Below are 22,146 nucleotides of genomic sequence, written 5' to 3' on the forward strand. Positions count from 1 at the left end.
AGGGTTCGCTCCCTTTCTTAGTCTCAGTCAATGGGTCGAGGAGGGTCTAATTCGGGTCCAATTAATACTCTGGCCCAAAAGTACCCGGGTACCTGCACATGCGCATTTCCAAAACATGCAGGGCCTTCGGCTCAGCCGCGTGAATGTCAGCGCCGCATAACTTAGCAGCACCACAACAAGAAGACTATGCAGCAATGCATCTGATAGAGCACATAGAGCAGGGTAAATTAGTTTTTTTACGGCGGTAAATTAACGTATTGTTACCGTGCTTTTTGTAATGCATACATAATAGTTCAGCGGCCCTTTGTATGTGGCTGTCGCTGAGGGTCCGGCCCTCTGCGGCGCGGACCCATTCCCAGTCCCAACTACAAATCTTTACAATGAATGATGGAATCCTACTATGCAGAATCGATTTGCACGAGCAAAAGTCTACAGTTGCATGGCAAGGTAGCTTTTGCGTGCTGAAGAATTACTGCGTAGGTTTGACATGTGTTCATCTCGTGGCGGTATGAGACTGGGGGAGCAGGTGGCCAGTTGGGATGGTCCACCTATGCACATGCTCCTGCATCCGTTGGGGCCTTACTCGGGCCTGGGTCTGAGGGATCCGAGATACGGAGCGGCGCGAGCCACCACGGCAATCTCCCGTCCACCACAGTCGGCTCGCCGCCGCCGGGATCTGGTGTCCATTTCTTTCGTTTTCGGGGCCCTGTAACATTGTCTTTCAGTGCGTCGCTACGATGCCGACGATGAGGCAGCAATCAACAATTAGCATTGCGTTTGCAGCGGCTGCGGGCCGCAGAGAGCAGCCCCCGCGGAACGGGAACGTTTCCGCTTAAACGGTCCGCGCACTAGTGCTGGATGAACCCATCGCAGAACAATAATCATTTAGGCAAGGCATCGGGACGCTGGACCGGTTCACCTCGTTTGGCGATTTAATGCGCTCCTCCTGTCTAGTACTTCATACTCATATAGCGCGACGAATTGTTCCGTACCTAGGTCGAAGCACTCTGATCCAAAAAGAGATAATGCGTCCTGAAGAAGAGCCTGCCCCTGCATCGCGATAGCACGGCTGAGAAGGGTTCCCAAGTTACCATCTGTACGGGAACGTGTTGGTGTAATGCGAGCTTTTGCACCTCCGCCACTGTCGGAAATTTGCACCGATACTTGTCTCATGCACGCTGGATCGTCATAGGTAATCTCAGACTGACTAGATTGGCGTCTGTCCGACCTGTGCTGCCAATTTAGCCACTTGGTCAACAGTGTATGGCGATAGAGTACGCTTTAAAAGATTTCGATTGCCCCTGCCATGAGCAGAAACGATAGACCCTGGCGATACGAGAAACAATAGTCTGTTTAATTAGAGACGTGCGGGGCATTTTTGTCGTCTGAGAGCGGGGGTGGAGCCAGCCCCATCTGTTCATGATCTTCCCAAAACGCAGTGAGTTGTACCTCCCACGCTACTGCCGCTCGTCAAGCCAAGTACAGTAAGTTTAGTGTCTCTCGCTTAAACGAGCCTTTTGCGAACCTTTGCCGGTCACTTACTTAATCGGCGTTGCCCGAAACATGACATCATGATCCCTGACCCTCCCTCGCGATGGTTTGTGTTCGAGACTTATCAATCATCTAACATGGTCTGTGTTGCGAGTTGGTGCCCCGCACTAGGTGGCGATTTAACGGTTGCAACAGGCTTAGTGTACAAAAACAACCAGTCTCTCGGTATATAGAAACTCATCAAGAGACAATTACTACGCTCTTTACGACCTAAATCAACCTAGGAGGATATCGATCGCCGTTGGCGAGCATTGGTAACGACCAAGGGGGGCCCCGCACGCCAAGTCGACCAAGGTGGGGGGTAGAATGAGGGGTTCCGGATGCTTTGCAGAGAGATGGAGCGGGGCAAGCTTCATCCTGCAAGTCCGATTCTGTCGATCCCTATGCAAGGATAGCGAGACGGTTTTGGAAATGGGTTTAATACTTTGTCAGAGATCACAACCCAATAATTTAACTGCATTCGTACAACAACTTTTTAGTAATACCCCCCATCTTCACGGATTCTTCCGTCAAATTCGTTTGCAAAATATATCTTTATACTGGTGATTATTACAGCATTGACGGTCACGGAGATGCAAAATGCTTTTGGGCGGCTGCTGCTGCTGCTGCTGCTGCTGCTGCTGATATACTCGGGAAATCAGCATGGGCTGGGGCACAACCGGACTAAGCCGGATAACGCCTCCAATCCCACACGCAGTAAAAAAGTGGGCCCCAAAAAATAACGGGGTAAGGGTACGCCACCGCTTGAGCTTGCTCTCATTCGTCGTCCGTAGGCGGGAACCCGTTCTTGAAAAAAAGGGATCCACTGTTCATACCGTCTGAGAATGTCGCATCGCCTTGACGGTTTTGCGTCATATAATTCTGTTCAAGGGGCCATCTGTGTTTGTTCTTGAGACTGGCAGGGTCCACCGTGGCCAATGCCAAAACAAGGAATCGTTGGGTACAATCCCAAAATGGTTTAGTGGTGACGTCAAAACGTGCACAGCGCGTGATGCTCCAAAGCTCCTCAGGTTTCCAAGCCTCCTCGCAGCCTTGCCGGCAACAACGTCATGTGCTTACAACGGCTTTTTTTTTTGTCATTTTTTAGTAACTTATGTGATTTTAATTCGCGCTTTACGTAGGCACTGCTCTGTTTTGCGAGGGTTTTTTTATAAAATGTTAATATAATCTCCTGGTGCGTACCTGATAAATCCAAGCCGGATAGCAGCTGGCTAGCACTGGACCCTTGTTTCCCGTTTAGCGAGCAAAGGGGAAGGTCAACAACACACGTCGGGTAGACACCAACGCTTATTGGATGTGCTTGGTTTAATCTAATGCAAGCGCCAGACGCTTGAAGACCGAGTTTTCCAGCGGCTGACACTATCAGATCATTTTGCGTACCGTCAGCGGCTGGGGGCATTATGTAATATGTTGGCGCTCGCAGGCCACGTCTCCAGTGGGCTAGCTTTAGCCTTTGCCAGGTAGCTCGCTCCACTGGGAGGGATCAATGCTACCTGCGGAGTATAACCCGAGTTCCGCTGCAAAGTGACAGCGGAATCCAGGGTTTGATGTTTCACAGATGTGCCACAAGCTGGCAAATATATGCAAGCAGGGCATTACAGTCTATTAGATATCTCAGGACACCCCAGCCCAGGGTCGACCGGGCCGCATTGTTGTCGCTTTTGTACCAGCTTTCTGTGTTTGAGACCGGGTTTAGGTTTTAAACTCTATTCTGTCCACACCCACCAAGACAATTGACTGAAACCTAATAGCCGACTAATACAAGTGAAACCTAATTATAGCTGGATATATACTCTGACTTGAAGTAGTCATCGACCCGACACATTGCTGCTTGTTGGAACTTTAACCATAACGCGATCTGAAATAGGAGAATCCCTGCGCTGTAGAGTTCAACTTCACATGTTCTATCTGCATTTTAATAGTGAAGTAAAGGTGCTCTGTGGTTAGTTAAGGGTATAGGACTCCAGCCGGAATATGTTATTGTCCAAACCAAATTTTCTGTAATTATCTCGCCAAAGGATGCCCATGGAATGAGTTGGCGTTGACATTGGCCATCTTTCGACCTTTGGGCTACACAAATTCTCTTGGAGCATGGTGCCAGCGGTAGGACATCCGCAAATAGCCGGATAGCGAGAACTCGGAGAAACACAGTTAACACCCGTTTGTCGAGTTTCACTAATACAACACTTTTATTTAAAGGAATAAATAAATGGATATCCGAGTTTACGTGTGAAAATTATATTTGAATGAGTAGAAAGCGAAGCAAATTAAACGATTTCTGGACGAAGTCCACTAGCAACGCGACCTGTCTTTACAAGTTATTAAACTTTTTTCCCTTTTTTTTTGGTTTAGTAGAATAGAACTAGCCCTTCCTTACCTTTCCATGCTACTTGCTTTGTGTCTCGCGCAGATGAGTCATCGTTTGCGCGAATAGGCAAGTTAGGCGGCATGTCTATATCGCGGTATTAGACGTTATACACATATACCCTAAATAATCGGGAAACGCCGTGACAATAACGTGTAGCATTTATCAAGGGAAGGATGGAAAGGCAATATAATCTGCCAAGCGGGATTCATAATGATGGCAGTTACTATGGCAAAATTAGCCGAGAAAGCCAGGTAAACCACAATGCCCTCCTATATCGTGAGGCTCAGGAGGGCCGATGCAGCGATTAACCCTCGCTTCAAATTACTCGGTGTTCCGTCGGCGTTAAAAACCCTGTGGCTGTTATCAATACTCGGGTTGGCTTCGAAGGTTGAGCCTGCAATTTGGGCTGACCCGAGTTATTTTTGAAATGCGGCTGCTTTTGCTCAGAGATAACCTTGACGACACAGCCCAACAGCGGAAGTCATTCTGCGCAGATAAGAAAACCTCATCATAAAAAGAAGTTGCTAAAAATATAGTGCGTGCCGAGAGAACTAAGGACTGCTTCGGTGTAACTTGTATCTCTTGGGGGCGATATAAATCGTCTTGCATTATTACCGCGGACATGTCTCGCAAGCTTCCGCCCGTTCCGATTTGCATCCCTGGTGGCAAGTCGCATTCTCAGGCTTGTCTCCTTTTGCTATCGGGCTTTGTCAGATAGCATGCAGGATGGAACCACCAGATCTCGGCGTTTTGCTCGTAATGTTCAAAATAAGGGCTTTGGTGGCCGTTTAATACAAGTGCAAGGTGAATACTTGGCGACTACCACCAATGCACGTTTTGAGATACATGTGGCTAAATGTATTTTCCCGGCGCTGCAAAAAAATGGCACGATTCACACAGAACCAAGTGAAATGTGTCTCATTATGAAATAACTAATAAGCTTTGAAAATAGTTCGCACCAAGAATATTCGATTGCGTTGATTATATTTAGTAAACGGTCGCGGCCCTGACTAGCAGGCGAAGACAGGTGAAATATGATGCAGGGGCATCACAAGCACACATTCATAACATAAGTTGCAATAATGCATGGCCTTAAAAATAGATGCAGGCTGGCAAAATATGCCTGCCTGCCTGCCTGCCTGCAAGGAAGATTTAATTTATTGGAGAGTCTGTGGCGCTCCGAAAAAAATTGGTCCGGCATGTACCGTCTCCAGGTTGCCGACTTTGATTTATCATTCCTACTGTAATATCGACCGCGAGGATGGCTTTGCGGATACGCGTCGAGGTTGTCATGAAATATTGTCTTGATGAAAAAGATATCCTGCGGAATTTCAATAACTATTGGTAGATCGATCAAGAAGTTAAGTTTGTAAAGTTGTCGCTAAAACCCGGCAGTCTATATTATACTCGCTATTTGCCGAACTGCAGCCCACGGATCATTGTCAGCCACAGCTTGGCTTTTCTCTCAGCTTGCACTTTTACGTTAGGTAATGGCCAGGTCACCGATCAGCGTGATCCGCCTCCGGCCTCAATGGGTCGATGGCATTAATGGTATTAATGGCCGATACGTACCCTCGAGTCGACCTTGTCACAGCCTCACTCTATGGCGCAAGGTATTACTTAACAGTTGTCACAACGCAACTTTAGCGATCAAATGCTTAACGAGGCTTCGCAAGTGCTCGCTGCCACAAGGGTCTTAAGAAAACTAAGTCGGCTAAAACCATGGCAGTGCGCGGCTCAGGTTAGAGACTCGCTCGGGCTTGGGGAAGGACTATCAGTTGTGGGTCAGTAAAACCCATGCTGACAGGGCCCAGGGTCTTTTGTTTGTTTCGCGGTGAGTTCATGTTAGAATAGACTAGTTCCAGACAAAATGCAGTCATATGATCAACTGAATATTTTTGGTCTCCAGAAATAACCATGCAAGCTTTACTGCTTTAGACATTAGAGAACTTCCCAGATGCTTTTTGGATTAAAGTGTTGATAGATTATGCTAGAGCAATATCTAGCTGCGACTTTGTGGAGAAATATACATGCCGCCGTCTGGACTTGGACTTCCAGTGGCAATTTATGTATCTGCCACAAAAGTTGACTTATTTGACTAACACTAGCGCAGACGACCAGTGTTCTTAACTACGGTATACCAGTGGATGGTCCCTTTTTGAAATGTAGTTGATGAAGTATCCAACCTGTTCCCCCGCTGGCAATTGTCCAACCAAGTGTGATAATCTTCTAATAGTCCAAGTTAGTTAAGGTTACATTCGGATATGATCGATGTTGCCTAGTAAGGAAACCATTTGATTCTGAATTGGTGAAATTAAATTTACACTTCACCAAATATGTTACCATATAACTAATCACACCACTTATAATCTAGACATGCCAAGATTCTCAGCAACAGATCAAATCTTGTCAAAATTGAGATACGTTCTGCTTGAGACAAACTTATCGGGCTTCTGCGACCAAGTCCACATTCAGCGGCGCACTTCTTCGCAGCATACTATTAAAAAACCTGCTTTCCACCATGAGGCGGTGCAATGCCTGCCATACTGGTTTCACTATGCAACCGGCCGATGCCGCGGATGCTGCAGCAGTCGCTGCCTAAATATCGTGAAGCCAAGCCTTGACACAGATTTGTAATCATCTGAAACCGATCGAGAACCCTGTGGTATTTGACAGGGTATCTCACTCACTTGGGTCCTCGATAATGTGGGGATATAATTGGCCCGACTCTTTTTGGCCAAGGTACATGATTTCTATGCTGTATATCCATCTCTTTTTCGCGCAGCAATATGGTTATTACGGAAACATGATAATTTGCTTCCCTTAAGTCTCACTTTGTTCCCCGATCTGTCGGGTTGCATCGCAGTTACTGCTATAACTCGTTAATTGAACGTGCTTGTCTGACAAATATCCCACAAGCTTTGGCGCAGAGTTTCATCTGCCAGCCTCGACGAAATATACTTGTGATCAAAAATTATATTACTTGATAACCCTTAATAAACCCCAATACAAAGCAAAGAAACACCCGTGGTAAGCCCAACATGACGCAAGCCCAACTACGACAGTTTTTTTGCGGCCATCACCACCTAGATGGAATAGCCAAACCATTACCGAGACGTCGCTGCTCGTGAGCCGTGTTTTCGTCTTCGCAGCGAACTTTGAGTCGCTGACGAAGACGACGCGACTCTATCCTCATCTTCTTCCTTCTTAATCCGAGGCTCCTCCTCCTCCTCCTCCTCTGCATCCAACAGGTTCCACACATCGTCGGCGTCATCTTCCTCGTCGTCGTCCTGGCTTGCCAATTCGTCGTGCATTCGAACACGCTTCTTGCGTTTGTTTTTACTGCCAACTTCATCTGTTAGGGCTTCCTCCGTCCTCAACCTTTTCCCCCGTTTACGCTCTCCCTCCGTCTTGACAAGGTCACTGTCAACAGCTTCCTCGTCTTCCTCCTCATCGCTCTCGCGCTCGGACACGGGCTCAGGTGGCACCGTGCTATTTCCATCAACAATGCAAACCGCTGACAATTTTGCACCGACGAATACCTTCGCGACAAGCTCACGTGTTTGTAAATTATAAACTCGCAGGAATCGATCAAGTCCTCCTGTGGCCAGTAATGGTACTTCTCCAGAAGGCACTCTTGCCACTGACGTCGCGACATCTTCGTTTCCCTCTGTCATCGACCTTTCTTGCTCAGGAAAAAAAGAGTCAAGGCAAAGTACCGAACCCGCGGCGCCAGAATAGTGGCCGCCTTTCCGCCCGTTAATGAGATTGAAACGTGCAGTGGTCGAGTTTGTGTCGCAGTAGATAATCTCATGGTCGTTTATAAAGGGAGATAGCGCGATAAGTGGGTGCTCTCCGACCTCAACGTTCACAATTGGCTTTCGCGAATACTTGGTTTCATAAACACGAACCTACTTGTGTTAGCATAATCCATCATAAATTGTTTGGACTGAAGGCAGGGATCGTACATGTCCAAACCTTGTACTGATAGCCAGCCTGAAATCGGTTTGGCTGTTTCTGTTCACGTCTAAAAACCTTATGTCACTAATCCATACCGGTACGCGCAAGTCGAGTTCGTCGTTTTTGACATTCTTTGCTTTCCATAACTTCCGCCGAGAGAGGGTCCGCCCAGTCGGAATCGCTGCAATGTACCAGGACGATAACTGATCCGACTCCGAATCAGTGGTCGAGTTTGACTCGCGACGGCAGATGTTCTCGATTATGCTAATCTCAAGCTCACGCTCTTTTCCGCCGTATGCAATTATGTTGGGTTGGTTAGGATGTACCCGAAACGCGTTGATCGGTTCTCCAAGAAGCTGCAAGAAACAGTTAGCATTGATGAATCATCACACCATTTTGAGGTACACGAACAGTATAATAATCATTAGTGCTGTCAGATATTGATTGCAAATCCCGTATAATCAACTTCCCAGTCGCGGTGCAGCTGCTAAGCTTGCCCTCCACGTATTCGAGCCCAACAAATGCATCATCAGGCGGGTGCGTCATGTCCTTCCATTCCATGAAAAGCGCATGCGGCGGGTTGACGTCGTAAAGCTGTATTATCCCTCCTTTCCGCGCTATGCAAATCTGTATCGCGTAAGCCAACCATTCTCCGTCAGACCAAAACGCTGATTTAGCGAAGCTACAAACTTACATATTCCTTTCCGGCGTTCAATTTAGCAATGATCATGCGCTGAACATAAGAGGATCTGCCTGCCGACGCAAACGTTGTTATTGTCGGTTGCGTAGACTGTTGGACAGACGTGTTTGTGCCGAATGGGAAGGAAATGTCTATTCCACAGAAGCAAAATAAGTCAGTATCGAGATCTTTATGCGCCAGTGCGAATGGTAAATAATACCTTTAAGACTTCCCGAATCTTCTGCTGCTACTAGGACCTTCATTTTAGTGATAGAAGTCCTTATTTGGTTGAATGCTAGGAAATTAGTTGAATATTTTGTCAACTGCGTAGAGGTCGGTAATAACCTTGATCTCCGTAATGTGAAGACGTATGACCAAAGAACACCTTCCCTGTATCACTGACGCCGGTCAAACCACAAATCTAGGTCGCGAAAGAAAGCTACACAATCTCCCGTTCCGTGGGTTGTGTCAATCTGGGCTGGCTATTGAATTTGTTGAGTACAGTCGGATTTTGGGTGTTGCAAAGGCTCCTTCCGAAAGCTGCTCGGAGATGCAAAATTTGAACAGCACTGTAACTAAAGTTTTCGGTTTTGAACTGAAGCCCACGTCAACAAACTCACAGTGACTCGTTTCAGGCATCAGATAGTATCATACCAATGCAAACCGCCGAAAAGCTCAAGTTCTGGTTGATCACGCGAATTATTTCAACGACAGTCACTAATCGTTGGATCTAATAAACTGCAATGGCGTCTTCACCAGTGTTGTCGCCAGGCAGCAATCCTCAAGCGAGAGGAGCACCCTCCACGCCAGCTCCATACTCACAATCACCGTTCAAAACACTGTACACTCCATCACCACCTGCCCAGCGTTCCTCGCCGCTCACACCATCATCGCGACGCGACAATTCACACACTCCAACTGAGACGAAGCCAGAATTACCAACCGGGCTGTTAGCAGCTACACCGAATGAGATACCGAAAGGCGAATGGCGGCATCCAGCGTTTGATCAGTTGCATGATCGGATCAGTAAGACCGAGTTTACACAGGCTACGAGTCGGAAAATGTTTCTGAATGCGCTTGCCTGGCTTGTGTATTCCGTCGCCATTAGTTGGCTAAGCAAATGGTATGTTATGTTGATGATTGCCTTTAACGCAGCGTCCGGCCGTAGGTACTGACAAGTCATTTAGGAATTTGATGCAAGAATTATGGGCCATAAATGAGAAGTTTACAAAGAACATGACGTATATAGGTAATATTGTCTATACTGCATGACTTTTATTGGCAATTCTAATTATGCCTCTAGGAGCCATATTACAAATGTTATTCCTGTGGAATATAGTGGACGGATTAATTCGACTTCTGCGGCCGACAGATAAGTTAGAAGATATCCCTCTAACACCAAATCAACGGAAATTAATGGGCTTGGACGCAAATGGTAAGCAAGATGATTCAAGTGCCCAAGGTCCCAACTTAATGTTTATATGCAGTGACGACAAACTCTCCCGCAAAGCCGTTGACGCCGCCAAAGTACGTAAAGACGTACCCGCAGACGCGAGAATCAGAACGAGTATCTCCTTTGCTCAAGAAGTCTATGCAGGATGCCGTGGCAAAGAGTAGACAACCTTCTCCACAGACGCCGCAGGCTCAGAAGCAGGGTCAGCAACTCAGTCCCGCATCACAGCTGACAATTTTACGTGGTTCACCATCGTCACCAGCATCTGGCATCGGGTTCACTCCTAGTGGAAGATACCTGTACAATCTATCTGATTCTCCCGGCAGTAAGCAAACTTCAAGAATCGTATTAACGCAATTCCTGACAGAATGATAGGATCGCCATCTTTGAGAGGCAGAAAAAATCTTGAAATGATATAGGTAAGCTGTTTGTTTCCCTCATGACATTTAATACCAGCGAGATTGTACAGTATGATGATAAATTAGTTATGACATAATGATAATGCATTTACTATCCAAAGTAGCCACACGTCTAGCGTAGTATACAATTTCTATGTACAATCGTCTACTTGCCCTTCTTCTCGTCCGGACGCAAGTAGTACAATTTGGCACGTCTAGCTTTCTTAACCGCTCTACTTATAAACTCAAAGTTCTTCACTGACGTACTATACACCTTAACGCTCATCTCGACGCCCAACTGCGCAACTTCGGATCGTAATCGCACGCTTGTATCTAATCCTCGTCGTCGAATGGCCATAATCGTACCAACAAACGTCTGATTAGTCTCTGAATTGAACACAACTCTGACAACATCACCCGGACGAAGCGCGAGTGGACTGCTCCGTTGAAATAACTGTTGTCGCCACCCGGTCGGGTCTAGCTCTGATGTCAGTTTTTGTTCGAGAAGTTGTTTGGGCTCGCTGCCTTTAGGTAGGAGGGATGGTCCTGGCTGGAGTATCTTTATCGGCACCTTCGCTGCTATACCAAAGTCAGTATCTTCAACCTACTCTATTAATACATACAGTTGTATAAATTAGCATACGTTTTCTGTTCAATTGATATCCAGCATTCTGAACACGTCGCGAATCCTCGAGAGTCATACTTATCGCGCTTCGTAATGCGGACAAGCAGGTTTCAGCCACGGAACATCCTCGAACGGGCAGCCGTAAAAGCGGCAAACTCATTTTTGTGTTTTAGCAAGTAAGGCTAATGCAATATTTGAGTAGAAGCTGCTTAAAGATTGCGTGAGTTTCGATAGGGATGAATTTTCGTCCATGACCGCTGTCTCGCGGATTGGACGATATACGTATTCGTATAGACAACACTTACATATGGCGTAAAGCACTCTAATTTTTGCCTCACTGAAACTAACTTTATTCTGTGTAGTATGGGGTGAGTAATGTATAGCCGACAGGCTCCGTCAGGAACAGAACGGTTTACCACCGAAAACTTTTGAAAACAAAAAAAAAGTATTAAGTATTAAAGAAGTTAAATTGGCGCTGCACAATTGCGATGGCCAAATCTACACGCTGTCGTAGATAAATTCAGTCACAGACATTGTCTGAAAACTTTCGTCCTTCGCTCCCAAATCTACTCTGAATTTTTAGGTCTCGTGAGGAAGGCTCATAGGACCGATTAAAACGACCTGTTCGAAGTCATTTAATAAGCAGCGACCAACAGGTTTATTTTGTTCCACTGATTTGGCGCGTTAGAAACATGTTTCGTCGTGCATTAAAGCAATCAGCTGAGGCTAGCCGACTAGTGTTCTCGCGGCGCTCAATCTTCACACAGGTCCCGGAGAACTGGGTGCCGCTGACCGTCAATGGCTTTGACGGCGCCGTTGGAAATACACCTCTAATCTACTTGAAGGGAATCAGCAAGGAGACTGGTGCTAATATCTATGCCAAAGCAGAATTCATGAACCCCGGTGGATCTGTTAAAGGTGTGTCCCACTCGCAACTGAACAATACAGAAAGACATTATAACAAGTCAATAGATCGTGCCGCACTGTTTTTGATTAAAGACGCCGAAGCGAAGGGTAAGTAATGTGTATTTTTATACTCAGCACTGCGTGCTAATTCAGTAGGACAGCTTAGACCTGGCGGTACAGTTGTTGAAGGTACTGCTGGCAACACTGGAATTGGATTAGCCCACGTATGTCGCAATTGTTCACCGTCGTACGAGTGACCAACTCACAATCATAGATTTGCCGTGCTAGAGGCTACAAGTGCGTGATATATATGCCAAACACCCAAAGTCAGGGAAAGATTGATCTTTTGCGACTTCTCGGAGCGGAAGTGTACCCTGTGCCTGCTGTTGCGTTCGACAATGCAATGAATTATAATCATCAGGCGAAGAGACATGCCGGTTAGTTACTCTTAATTCGGTTGTCTGTACGAGTGAGCTAATGGGGTAACAGAGACTCTTGATAACGCTATCTGGACTAACCAGTTCGACAACGCTGCTAATCGTCAGGCTCATTTGGAGACCACTGGCCCTGAGATCTGGCAGCAGACAGAAGGCAAAATCGATGGATTCACATGCTCCACCGGTAAGCATATTTATTTTCAGCGGTATATGACGCTAACGATCCGCAGGGACTGGTGGTTCATTTGCAGGTGTTACTCGCTACTTGAAGGAAATCAGCGGCGGTCGAGTCAAGAGCTTCCTCGCAGATCCACCCGGTTCTGTTCTTTACAGCTACGTCAAGAGCGGCGGCACTCTCATTGAGCGATCTGGCTCTAGTATCACGGAGGGTATCGGCCAAGGTCGTGTTACCGATAACTTGGCTACGGAGATTTCGCTCATTGATGACGCGTTGTCCATTTCTGACGAGAAAACGATCAAGATGCTCTATCGTCTTCTGGATGAGGAAGGCACGTTTCAATTGCAAATTTGACTGCCATTGCAAAAGCTAACATTTATAGGTTTGTATCTCGGTGCTTCTACTGCGCTGAATGTTGTGGCCGCATTTGAAATGGCTCAGGCGCTCGGTCCTGGCTCTAACATTGTCACTCTTCTCTGCGATGGAGGTAAGAATATTTTTACATTCAGAGTGAAAAATATCGGAGTCTAACAGTTTTGTAGCCTACCGATATGCCGACAGGCTTTTCAGCAAGAAATGGCTTGAGAGCAAGAACCTTTTGAGCTCAATTCCGCCGCATCTGGAGAAGTACATCGTTCTTCCTTGATGCGATTGTATAGATAGACGATGATGTTTGGTGTAAAATAATCATATAGACTATCAATGTATGAAAGCAGCATATAATATAGGGTTAAAGTTTTAGCTGCGTTGCCGATGTCCGTCTGTGATAGAGAGGCATTGATCAAAGTGACAACCACACGCATGGCGCAGTAAATAATTCGCATTATATTACCATATTTAAGTTGGGCGCTGGCCATGACCTAAATAAAATATCGTACGTTGCACGGTTGCCATGTATTGGCAGTTGCCATACATTGTTGATTCATAGGCAGTGAAAACCAAACTCAATTGTCCTAGTCTTACAAGGTTCAATTTCCTGCGTGAGTGCTTACGGCTCATGCCGTGCGGCTAATGTACTTGGCTGAACTTTATCACAGTCTAACCTTGCAGTCCAAGCTCTACGGGTTCTGTTCTTCAGGGATAACGTGGCTCATGTTGGGATCTGCCAATAGCAAGTGCAGATGTCACAAAATGAGTGTCGTATTGGATAGCTCGCTCAAGACGTCAAGCACTAGTGAACGCTAAGCCCTGATCGAATGATGATGAACTTGACGGTGCGATTTAGGCGTTGGGTCTGAATATCGTTTCGGTGACTATCATTAGTATGAGGTAGTTTAGTTCCCCATTAATCTCCCTCGTCAACGGGGTTTTTAGCTCTAGACCCCACGGAAGTCCGTAATGGATTATCTTCTCAATCCTATTACGTTCCAAAAAGATTACGACGTCTTCATATAACAATAGCTTTTAGACAATCCTTTTTGTGATATTGTCAAACACTTAATATTCTCTTTTTCGCTTTTTATGCCATATGTGTGGCAACTTTCCAGCTTCTTCGCGGAAAGCTTTAATATCCTTTTGTTCGGCTTTTATGCCATATGTGTGGCATTTTTCCAGCTTCTTTGCCGAAAGTTTATCAAGGTTTGATAGATAAGGTTTTTACTATATATAAAGGGCGTTAGAGCTAAAATAAACAGTTTTTAATCCGCATCTCTTTCCCTCAACTATAGCACGTGACCCAAATGTTGACAAGAAATAATCAAATAACCAGAAACCTAGACAGCAGGATAGAATATGACCAACATGTTCTGGGTGTGGCTGATAATAACGACATTACTACGACTTTCGAGTGCACACAACATGACAAGAATCGACACAGTGCGGCTAGTGGCTGAGCATTCTTTGTCAGTAAGGCAACACAATGGCAGTTTACCATATGGCCAGCGCGTGGTCATCGCGGATGCTAGTGGAGCAATCATTCATTATGATGTGTCGTCTACGGGAGTCATCGTTATTAGCAACCGGACAATAGACAAACGAGCATCAAACATAGTAGCTGTGACTGCCATAACCGTAGCCACTATGACTTGTATCAGTTACGTGCATGGATACATTAACAGCGCGGCCGATACTTGCAACATAGGGTCAGACGGTGGGAACACAGTTAAGTGTGTTAGTGACATATTCTCTGCTTTCTTTACGGCGTTCGTGGGAGCTATACCGACATATGTCTACGTGTGGGGATCGGGATCTGCTGCCAATGCAGTGAATAGCAGTCCATCTAAAAGAGATCTGACTATAGGGAGCTTCCTACAGTATCATGCATGCTCTTAAATTCGATCTGTGTGTCAAGCGATAATGTGGGCATGCCTACAACAAATACGAACGCAGATCAGCTATGGACTATTGCAAATGGTGCGTCAGCTTATATATTAGACCATCCATGTGATACAATGTATTTCGACATATACAATGCTGAGAACACCTTAGTGTATCAGACCACAATTCGAGGGGAGATATAACAGATTGGAGTTACCAAGGGTGTTAGACGGGATGAACTCCGGCTTGAAGTAGAAAGTGCTTGAGTGGAATGACGTGCGTAATCAGGTCCACAAAACCAAATTTTGAGGTAGAAGATTTATCAATGTTTGATAGTCGAGGATTTTGTTATATAAAAAGAGCTTTAGAGCTGGGGATAATAAACCAGTTTTATGACGCATTTCTTTCCATCAATTACTTACATCACTTGACATGTAGCCATATATGTCGATTAGAACACGTAGTGTCCATTATTTAATCGTTTCGTATCTTTTCTTATAACGTGATCGGCAAGCGAGTGGATCGTCCTAGCGAGGGGATCGCTCCTACTGTAAGAACTCGGAGGTCGTGCGAGTTCGACAGTTCTTACAGCTACACTCCATCTACAATATTATTACATGTATCAACAACGCAACATTATATACAATTATCAAAATGTAAATTTATTGTAAACTTATTTTCAGCACGTAACATATATCAGAGCAATTTTTAACTGTATTTCCAAACCTTGCGTGGCTTTTAACTGACGTATTTCAGCCAATAGTGTCTTTGTCTATGAGAAATAGCTAGAGTGTGGATATAGGCAATATAGAAGAGTGTACTGAATGCAGGGAGGCTGAAACTCTGATCTCCATAACGACCAGTCTCTATATATTTTGAAATGAGGAATAAGAATTGATAAGCACAGTGAAAGTAAAGTTCGATTAAAACTTTAGTGAAGGGGTTTCTGGATCTTCGTAGACTGATTCGTTGAATCAACTATCGCGTCCAAGGTAATTACGACCTCTATATATACACAAGAGTACAATACAATAGTCCGAATTGCGTCTATCTAATCCTAGAGAGGAAAGGATAGTCTAATATGGGTATAGGGCTGGACACGAATGCAATTTTCTCTATTCGCATTCGCATTCGCAATTCGCAGCATAAAGCTTTATTCGCAACGAATAAAATGTCGGCCGCGAATGCGAATGCGAATAATATTCGTATATTCGCAGGGTTTCAGGGTTAAGCTGTTCCAATGGTAGGATGGACCGAAGTGAGTTAGAGACTATCTAGCGATTCCTTCGTCAGAAGTTGCAATTGAGAGGCTGTTCAACAGCGGAACGGATTTGCTAGGCCTACGCAGACATTCCCTAATTGCGGACACCATGAGGAAGCTTGTTTGGTTAAGGGACATGTACGGCAACGAGGAAGGTTTTTAATGTATTTTTTTGATTATTGTTAAGGGATATGTACGCCAACGGGGAAGTTTTTTAATTATTATATTTTATATGTGCGAATATTGCGAATACTTGCGAGTAAATTTTTTTTATTCGCATTCGCATTCGTAAGCATGAAGCATCCAAATATTCGTACGAATGCGAATATATTCGTCATTCGTGTCCACCCCTAGATAATTGTAACATTTCGAACTGTAGATTTCATAATCTGGCTATTGTTATTGTAGTGTATCAGCTTGGGTAGATAACAAGTTATAGGTATTTCAGATTTCATAGCATCGACAAATGCTTAAGGTCTAACGGCTTGGGAGTTTATGAGAAAGTGCGCCTGAGTGTGTGTGCACAGGACCCTCAAACATTGTTCTCATGCTGAGCTGGCAGCGCGAGCCCCAGCGAACGACACACATAAAATTGTTTTCTACCCGGCGCTCAGTCCTCTCGCTCTCGCAGCCAACAACACTGCTCCGATTCTCGTGCCTGGTCCACACTCTCTTCGTCTTGTCTGGGTCTAGTGTTACTGTGCTCGTAGAATAGAACGCGACTTCCACCTCCGCGTTCCGTCGTCCGTGGTCCCTAGTCGGGTCTGCTCTACAGATATAGTGACCTCATCTTCATCCAGCACCCACTCAACAGCCTCCAATTCGTTTTAATGAACACTATGCCAGAGGCTGCAGTGTCTTACACCACAGAGGTGGTGCCACCTGCTGGGGACAGTCGCTTACTGACTCTTGCCGGCCCCATAGCGTACTCGACATTCCGTGTCTCAGCGCTTGTCTCCAACATCAATACCGCAGTCAATTCTTCCGCTGTGACAGCCATTCGTGCTATCTACGTCCACTACATTGCGTTACGGTCAAATGAAGTCCTCAAATCGGCGGCCGAGTCACCAAAACGAACACTTCTCGAGTCGCTCTTGTGTTACGATACAGCCCCGGACATCAGTGATCCAGGCTACGCTACGCTCGTCAATGCCGTTGTGAGCCATGCATCGCGGCCCGCCGAGCCTGACAATTATCTCATTCGTGTGGTCCCTCGTGTCGGAACTATTTCGCCATGGTCATCAAAGGCCACTAACATCGCTCACGTCTGCGGACTGGTCCCCGATGTGGAGCGCATCGAGCGAGGTGTGGCCATCATGGTTTCTGTCAGAAAAGGATTCCCACTTATGCAGCATCTTAAGGCGGGAGTTTCCTTGGACTGTTTCTATGACAGAATGACTCAGGTGTGTGTATTAATATAGTATTTTGCAATGCTACAGGATGCTAACCATTGTCATTTGATAGGCTATTGTGGATCATGCGCCGACTTATAATGATATGTTCGAGAAGAACCCACCAAAACCATTGGTAGAAATCCAACTCGGCAAGTCTCCAAAAGATCGCCTTGAGGAGGCCAATAGGAAATTCGGTCTTGCCCTTGCTTCAGATGAGATTGCGTACTTGGTCGAAGCATTCCACCAACTAGGTCCCGGTCGAAATCCCACCGACGTTGAATTGTTCATGTTCGCGCAGGTGAACTCTGAGCATTGCCGACACAAGATTTTTAATGCTGACTGGAAGGTCGATGGCGAGGCCAAAGCATTGTCACTTTTCAAAATGATTCGAAACACACACGAAAAGGTCAGTGGTGCGTATACGATCTCTGCATACTCCGACAATGCAGCTGTTATGGAAGGCGCTATGGCCACGCACTTCGCTCCAGATCTCACGACGAATGAGTGGTTGTTGGACTCAGAGCTAGTCCATTACCTGGGCAAAGTTGAAACTCATAATCATCCTACAGCCGTCTCGCCATTTCCCGGAGCGGCCACCGGCTCTGGTGGTGAGATCCGTGATGAAGGTGCTGTCGGTAGAGGATCAAGGCCCAAAGCTGGACTAGCGGGATATACAGTTTCAGACTTGCTGATTCCAGAATGCCGGCAACCTTGGGAACTTGATGTTGGCAAGCCAGGTCATATCGCTTCCTCATTGGATATCATGATTGAAGCTCCTCTCGGTGGTGCATCGTTTAACAACGAGTTCGGTAGACCATGTATCAGCGGATATTTCCGAACGCTCACCACCACACTCCCGCTCTCAAATGGAAAGCACGAGATTCGAGGATATCACAAACCGATAATGATTGCGGGTGGAGTAGGCTCGGTGCGACCAATGAATGCTCTGAAGGACAAGCAAATCACACCGGGTGCCTGTTTGATCGTCATGGGTGGTCCTGCAATGCTCATTGGTCTCGGTGGCGGTGCTGCATCAAGTGTAGCTTCGGGGGATACTTCAGTCGAGCTCGATTATGCCTCTGTGCAGCGTGGAAATCCAGAAATGCAGAGACGCGTACAAATGGTTATCGATGCTTGCACTGCTTTGGGCGTTCAGAACCCTATACAGTCGATCCATGACGTCGGAGCCGGTGGCTTATCAAATGCTCTTCCCGAATTAGTTCATGATCATGGACTAGGGGCTCAATTCGAACTTAGAGATATTCCGTCGTCAGAACCCGGAATGTCTCCTATGGAAATATGGTGCTGTGAGGCTCAAGAGCGGTACGTCCTTGCCGTCGCCAAGTCAGATCTTGAGACATTCTCAGCTATCGCACACCGAGAGAGATGTCCATTTGCCGTCGTCGGCCGTGCCACTACAGAGCTTCGACTTGTTCTCACAGATAAGTTGTTGGGAACCACGCCAATCGATCTCGAGATGTCCATTCTGTTCGGAAAGCCACCTAAGATGTCGCGAACAGCCACCACCCGACATCTCAAAATACCTCCGTTCGATAGCACTTTGGCAAGCTATGTCGATGCGAAGGGATGTCCATTGATTACTGCACAGACTGTAACCGGATCACACTCGCATTCTCTTAGCAACGGCGGCAGTTCAGAAGCAGAAAAGTCTTTTAAGCTTACGGCGTCCCCAGCATCGCCACTAAAAGTCGCGGTCGAGCGAGTATTGCACTTGCCCTCGGTTGGTTCGAAGTCTTTCCTTATTACAATTGGTGACCGAACGGTCACAGGTCTAATCGCCCGCGACCAGATGGTTGGACCGTGGCAGGTTCCAGTTGCAGATGTTGGTGTTACCGTGTCATCCCTGGGCGAAGGGGTATTGACAGGTGAGGCTTTGTCAATGGGAGAGCGACCTGCACTTGCATTGATTTCACCACGCGCATCTGCTCAAATGACGGTTGCAGAGTCATTGTTAAATCTTATTGCGGCAGACATAAAAGATTTGGAGCATGTGCGATTGTCAGCCAACTGGATGGCGGCCCCAGCGCATGACGGTGAAGGTGCTGCATTGTATGAAGCCGTACAAGCTGTTGGTCTTGAAATGTGCCCGGAGTTGGGTATCAGTATCCCGGTCGGTAAAGATTCAATGTCGATGAAGATGAAGTGGGAAGAAGACAACGGTGGAAAAACGAAGGAGACCAAAGAAGTCACCGCGCCGATGTCCTTAATTGTAACGGCATTCGCCGCTGTTACAAATGTTCACAACACGTGGACACCACAGTTAAGACGGGTTGAGGAGCCGGGTATTGGTGCCACCAAGCTGCTGCTGGTCGACCTGGCGTGCGGCAAAGCCAGATTGGGTGGATCCGCTGTCGCACAAGTGTTCGGCAAAGTGGGAAATGTTGCGCCTGAAGTCGAATCTATGCCGATGCTTAAGAACTTCATCACAACAGTGTCAATACTCCACCAGATTCCCGACCTCGTACTTGCGTATCACGACAGATCAGATGGCGGTCTATTGACTACATTGCTGGAGATGGCCTTCGCTGGAAGAGTTGGCCTTCACATTGACCTGCCGGATAATGGAGCGGACGTCGTATCGGTACTCTTCAATGAGGAACTTGGTGCTGTGTTCCAGGTCAAGGAAGAGGATGTCGAGCGATTCATTGCAATTTTCGAGGCGAATGATATTGACGGACAGTACATCACGCCTGTTGCGGCAGTACGACCATCGAAAGACCAGGCTGTTACTATTAATTTTGCGGATAGAAATGTCTTCGAATCCACGCGAGGAGCGCTTCAACAGGCGTGGTCGCTCACATCGTACAAAATGCAGCGATTGCGCGATAATCCAAAGTCGGCCGATCAGGAGTACGCTAATATCCTCGACAACTTTGACCCCGGCTTGCTGTACAGGCTGACGTTCGACGTGAAGGACAATCTGGAGCCAGTATCAGAAGCGGATACTGCGGACGTGACGCCGGCTACGCCCATTCTGAACTTGCCCGTAGACAAGCCGAAGGTTGCCATCCTGCGAGAGCAAGGTGTTAACGGCCATTCTGAAATGGCTTACGCGTTCCATTCTTCTGGTTTCATTGCTGTTGACGTGCACATGACTGACCTCATCTCCGGCCGGGTATCACTAGACAGTTTCGTCGGTCTTGCGGCATGTGGCGGCTTCTCATATGGTGACGTCTTGGGTGCAGGTGCTGGGTGGGCTAAATCGGTCCTGTGGCATCAACAAGCGTGTGAGGAGTTCCGTCGGTTTTTTAATGACCGGAAAGATACCTTCGCACTTGGTGTCTGCAACGGTTGCCAGTTCATTACGCAGCTTAAGGATATTATCCCCGGTGCCGAGAACTGGCCCACTTTCCAGCGCAATGCATCCGAGCAATTCGAAGGACGTGTCTGTGAGGTCGAAATTGTTGAAGACGCGAAGGAACCGTCGGTTTTTCTGCATGGCATGCGTGGATCGAAGTTTCCCATAGCTGTCGCACACGGCGAAGGTCGTGCCGTGTTTGAGAACGTTGAACAGGCGAAGCGATTGACACAGGATGGACTTGTGGCCGTGAGATTTGTGGATAACTACGGCAAGATCACGGAAAAATATCCGTTCAATCCCAACGGCAGTCCCGGAGGTATTACTGGTGTTCGGACGCCTGACGGTCGCGTGCTCGCGCTGATGCCGCACCCCGAGCGTGTCATCTTCAAGGAAAGCAACTCGTGGTATCCGGTCGACGAAAGCAAGGACTGGGGTGAGCTTGGACCGTGGATTAGACTTTTTAGATCGGCGAGACAGTGGGTTGGTGCCTAAAGGAGGCGAATGAATATACTGGTGTGGTTTATGGTGTGGTAATCATCTAAAAGTTATATAGATGTATGGATTAAGGAAGAAAAATTATGTACATGAGATATGGTGGATTAACAAGCCGCGGATACAGCGAGCAAATCACACTCTAAAACAAGTATTGACTACGATTGTGATGATTGCTGGTTATTTATTTGTTACTTAGTATTTATAGAAGAATTCTTGTGTAATATTATTGGTTAATTGGCTATTCTGTCGAGTTTTTATCTTACAATCATGCTTACTGATAGTACGCAACACACGAGTGAAGTAGGAACACCCTAACCCGATGGTTCCTTTGTGTCCGCAGCACTACTAGAGCCACACAGCAATCAATGTGGCAAAGTACCGCAGTCTAAATCCCGGTATTGTTTCGGACCAGAAATTGGACTGATTCTACCGTAAAACTGTTCGTCAGCGGCCAACGATCCACGACTGCCAGAAGATCCGGCTGCTGCTGCCAGTCATTCATTCATTGTACACCAATGTTTGTTGGATGCTACCTCCGTGTCGAATGCCGACCCCAGTGAGCGAGCTGCTCTCGCACCACGAATCTTGACTAAGGCGAGTAGAGTATGAATGGGGGAGAGAAACTCCTGTTCGTGTTTGACAATTTTGCCGGATATGAAGAAGTCGGCGCGAAAGTTCGATGTTCGCAAGCGTGAAATTGCAAATTACCGAGGAAGTTTAGACTGAGCGACCGAAGAAGCAATCGACATAAAGGGAGAAACAACCCTGGAAGAAGGCGCAGCGAGTCGCCAGGAGAAGAAGGAGTGAAACCACGCAAGACAGTAGGAGAAGAATGAGACATACTTAATGAGAAGAGAGTTACG

At 46.7% G+C, this 22,146-nt stretch overlaps 6 protein-coding genes across 6 annotated transcripts; 4 read left to right on the plus strand and 2 right to left on the minus strand.

The window, feature by feature from the left end:
- Positions 1–6,789: 6,789 nt before the first annotated feature.
- Positions 6,790–9,297, minus strand: V1513DRAFT_440597 (uncharacterized protein). The gene is made up of 6 exons (XM_066897388.1): positions 9,213–9,297; positions 8,779–9,153; positions 8,574–8,710; positions 8,291–8,506; positions 7,888–8,235; positions 6,790–7,830 (listed from the first exon to the last, which is right to left on the minus strand). Exons 2-6 carry the CDS (start codon positions 8,819–8,821, stop codon positions 7,027–7,029), a joined length of 1,548 nt encoding a protein of 515 aa, XP_066754838.1. The 5' UTR covers positions 8,822–9,153; positions 9,213–9,297; the 3' UTR covers positions 6,790–7,026.
- V1513DRAFT_440602 (nuclear pore complex component-domain-containing protein) lies at positions 8,984–10,530 on the plus strand. The gene is made up of 5 exons (XM_066897389.1): positions 8,984–9,681; positions 9,746–9,807; positions 9,862–9,993; positions 10,046–10,336; positions 10,387–10,530. Exons 1-5 carry the CDS (start codon positions 9,302–9,304, stop codon positions 10,428–10,430), a joined length of 909 nt encoding a protein of 302 aa, XP_066754839.1. The 5' UTR covers positions 8,984–9,301; the 3' UTR covers positions 10,431–10,530.
- On the minus strand, positions 10,431–11,280 carry V1513DRAFT_396814 (mitochondrial 54S ribosomal protein bL19m). The gene is made up of 2 exons (XM_066895391.1): positions 11,053–11,280; positions 10,431–10,988 (listed from the first exon to the last, which is right to left on the minus strand). Exons 1-2 carry the CDS (start codon positions 11,192–11,194, stop codon positions 10,576–10,578), a joined length of 555 nt encoding a protein of 184 aa, XP_066754840.1. The 5' UTR covers positions 11,195–11,280; the 3' UTR covers positions 10,431–10,575.
- Positions 11,281–11,617: 337 nt separating this feature from the next.
- V1513DRAFT_483685 (tryptophan synthase beta subunit-like PLP-dependent enzyme) lies at positions 11,618–13,431 on the plus strand. The gene is made up of 8 exons (XM_066900425.1): positions 11,618–11,952; positions 12,007–12,048; positions 12,097–12,164; positions 12,215–12,377; positions 12,430–12,561; positions 12,608–12,886; positions 12,938–13,042; positions 13,098–13,431. Exons 1-8 carry the CDS (start codon positions 11,727–11,729, stop codon positions 13,199–13,201), a joined length of 1,119 nt encoding a protein of 372 aa, XP_066754841.1. The 5' UTR covers positions 11,618–11,726; the 3' UTR covers positions 13,202–13,431.
- A 554-nt stretch (positions 13,432–13,985) lies between these two features.
- Positions 13,986–14,954, plus strand: V1513DRAFT_296260 (uncharacterized protein). Its single transcript, XM_066894618.1, has 2 exons — positions 13,986–14,133; positions 14,190–14,954. The coding sequence occupies exon 2, from the start codon at positions 14,287–14,289 to the stop codon at positions 14,824–14,826; it is 540 nt and encodes a 179-aa protein (XP_066754842.1). The 5' UTR covers positions 13,986–14,133; positions 14,190–14,286; the 3' UTR covers positions 14,827–14,954.
- A 1,699-nt stretch (positions 14,955–16,653) lies between these two features.
- On the plus strand, positions 16,654–21,524 carry V1513DRAFT_396816 (CobB/CobQ-like glutamine amidotransferase domain-containing protein). Its single transcript, XM_066895392.1, has 2 exons — positions 16,654–17,475; positions 17,537–21,524. Exons 1-2 carry the CDS (start codon positions 16,903–16,905, stop codon positions 21,278–21,280), a joined length of 4,317 nt encoding a protein of 1,438 aa, XP_066754843.1. The 5' UTR covers positions 16,654–16,902; the 3' UTR covers positions 21,281–21,524.
- The last annotated feature ends 622 nt before the right edge of the window (positions 21,525–22,146 follow it).

The sequence above is a fragment of the Lipomyces chichibuensis genome (assembly GCF_038497645.1).
Source record: "Lipomyces chichibuensis strain CBS 12929 unplaced genomic scaffold V1513scaffold_7, whole genome shotgun sequence".
Taxonomy (NCBI): Eukaryota; Fungi; Ascomycota; class Lipomycetes; order Lipomycetales; family Lipomycetaceae; genus Lipomyces; species Lipomyces chichibuensis.

Excerpts from the sequence above, each read along its gene's own strand:
- V1513DRAFT_440597 (XM_066897388.1), bottom strand. The coding sequence starts at position 8,821 with ATGAAGGTCCTAGTAGCAGCAGAAGATTCGGGAAGTCTTAAAG. Across the intron at positions 8,711-8,778 it reads AGATTCGGGAAGTCTTAAAG|ACATTTCCTTCCCATTCGGC; the intron begins GTATTATTTACC and ends TCTGTGGAATAG. Across the intron at positions 8,236-8,290 it reads GCACTAATGATTATTATACT|CTTCTTGGAGAACCGATCAA; the intron begins GTTCGTGTACCT and ends TGTTTCTTGCAG.
- V1513DRAFT_440602 (XM_066897389.1), top strand. The coding sequence starts at position 9,302 with ATGGCGTCTTCACCAGTGTTGTCGCCAGGCAGCAATCCTCAAGCGAGA. Across the intron at positions 9,682-9,745 it reads ATTAGTTGGCTAAGCAAATG|GAATTTGATGCAAGAATTAT; the intron begins GTATGTTATGTT and ends CAAGTCATTTAG. Across the intron at positions 10,337-10,386 it reads TCTATCTGATTCTCCCGGCA|GATCGCCATCTTTGAGAGGC; the intron begins GTAAGCAAACTT and ends ACAGAATGATAG.
- V1513DRAFT_396814 (XM_066895391.1), bottom strand. The coding sequence starts at position 11,194 with ATGAGTTTGCCGCTTTTACGGCTGCCCGTTCGAGGATGTTCCGTGGCT. Across the intron at positions 10,989-11,052 it reads ATATCAATTGAACAGAAAAC|CAGCGAAGGTGCCGATAAAG; the intron begins GTATGCTAATTT and ends ACTTTGGTATAG.
- V1513DRAFT_483685 (XM_066900425.1), top strand. The coding sequence starts at position 11,727 with ATGTTTCGTCGTGCATTAAAGCAATCAGCTGAGGCTAGCCGACTAGTG. Across the intron at positions 12,562-12,607 it reads TGGATTCACATGCTCCACCG|GGACTGGTGGTTCATTTGCA; the intron begins GTAAGCATATTT and ends AACGATCCGCAG. Across the intron at positions 13,043-13,097 it reads CACTCTTCTCTGCGATGGAG|CCTACCGATATGCCGACAGG; the intron begins GTAAGAATATTT and ends ACAGTTTTGTAG.
- V1513DRAFT_296260 (XM_066894618.1), top strand. The coding sequence starts at position 14,287 with ATGACCAACATGTTCTGGGTGTGGCTGATAATAACGACATTACTACGA.
- V1513DRAFT_396816 (XM_066895392.1), top strand. The coding sequence starts at position 16,903 with ATGAACACTATGCCAGAGGCTGCAGTGTCTTACACCACAGAGGTGGTG. Across the intron at positions 17,476-17,536 it reads TCTATGACAGAATGACTCAG|GCTATTGTGGATCATGCGCC; the intron begins GTGTGTGTATTA and ends GTCATTTGATAG.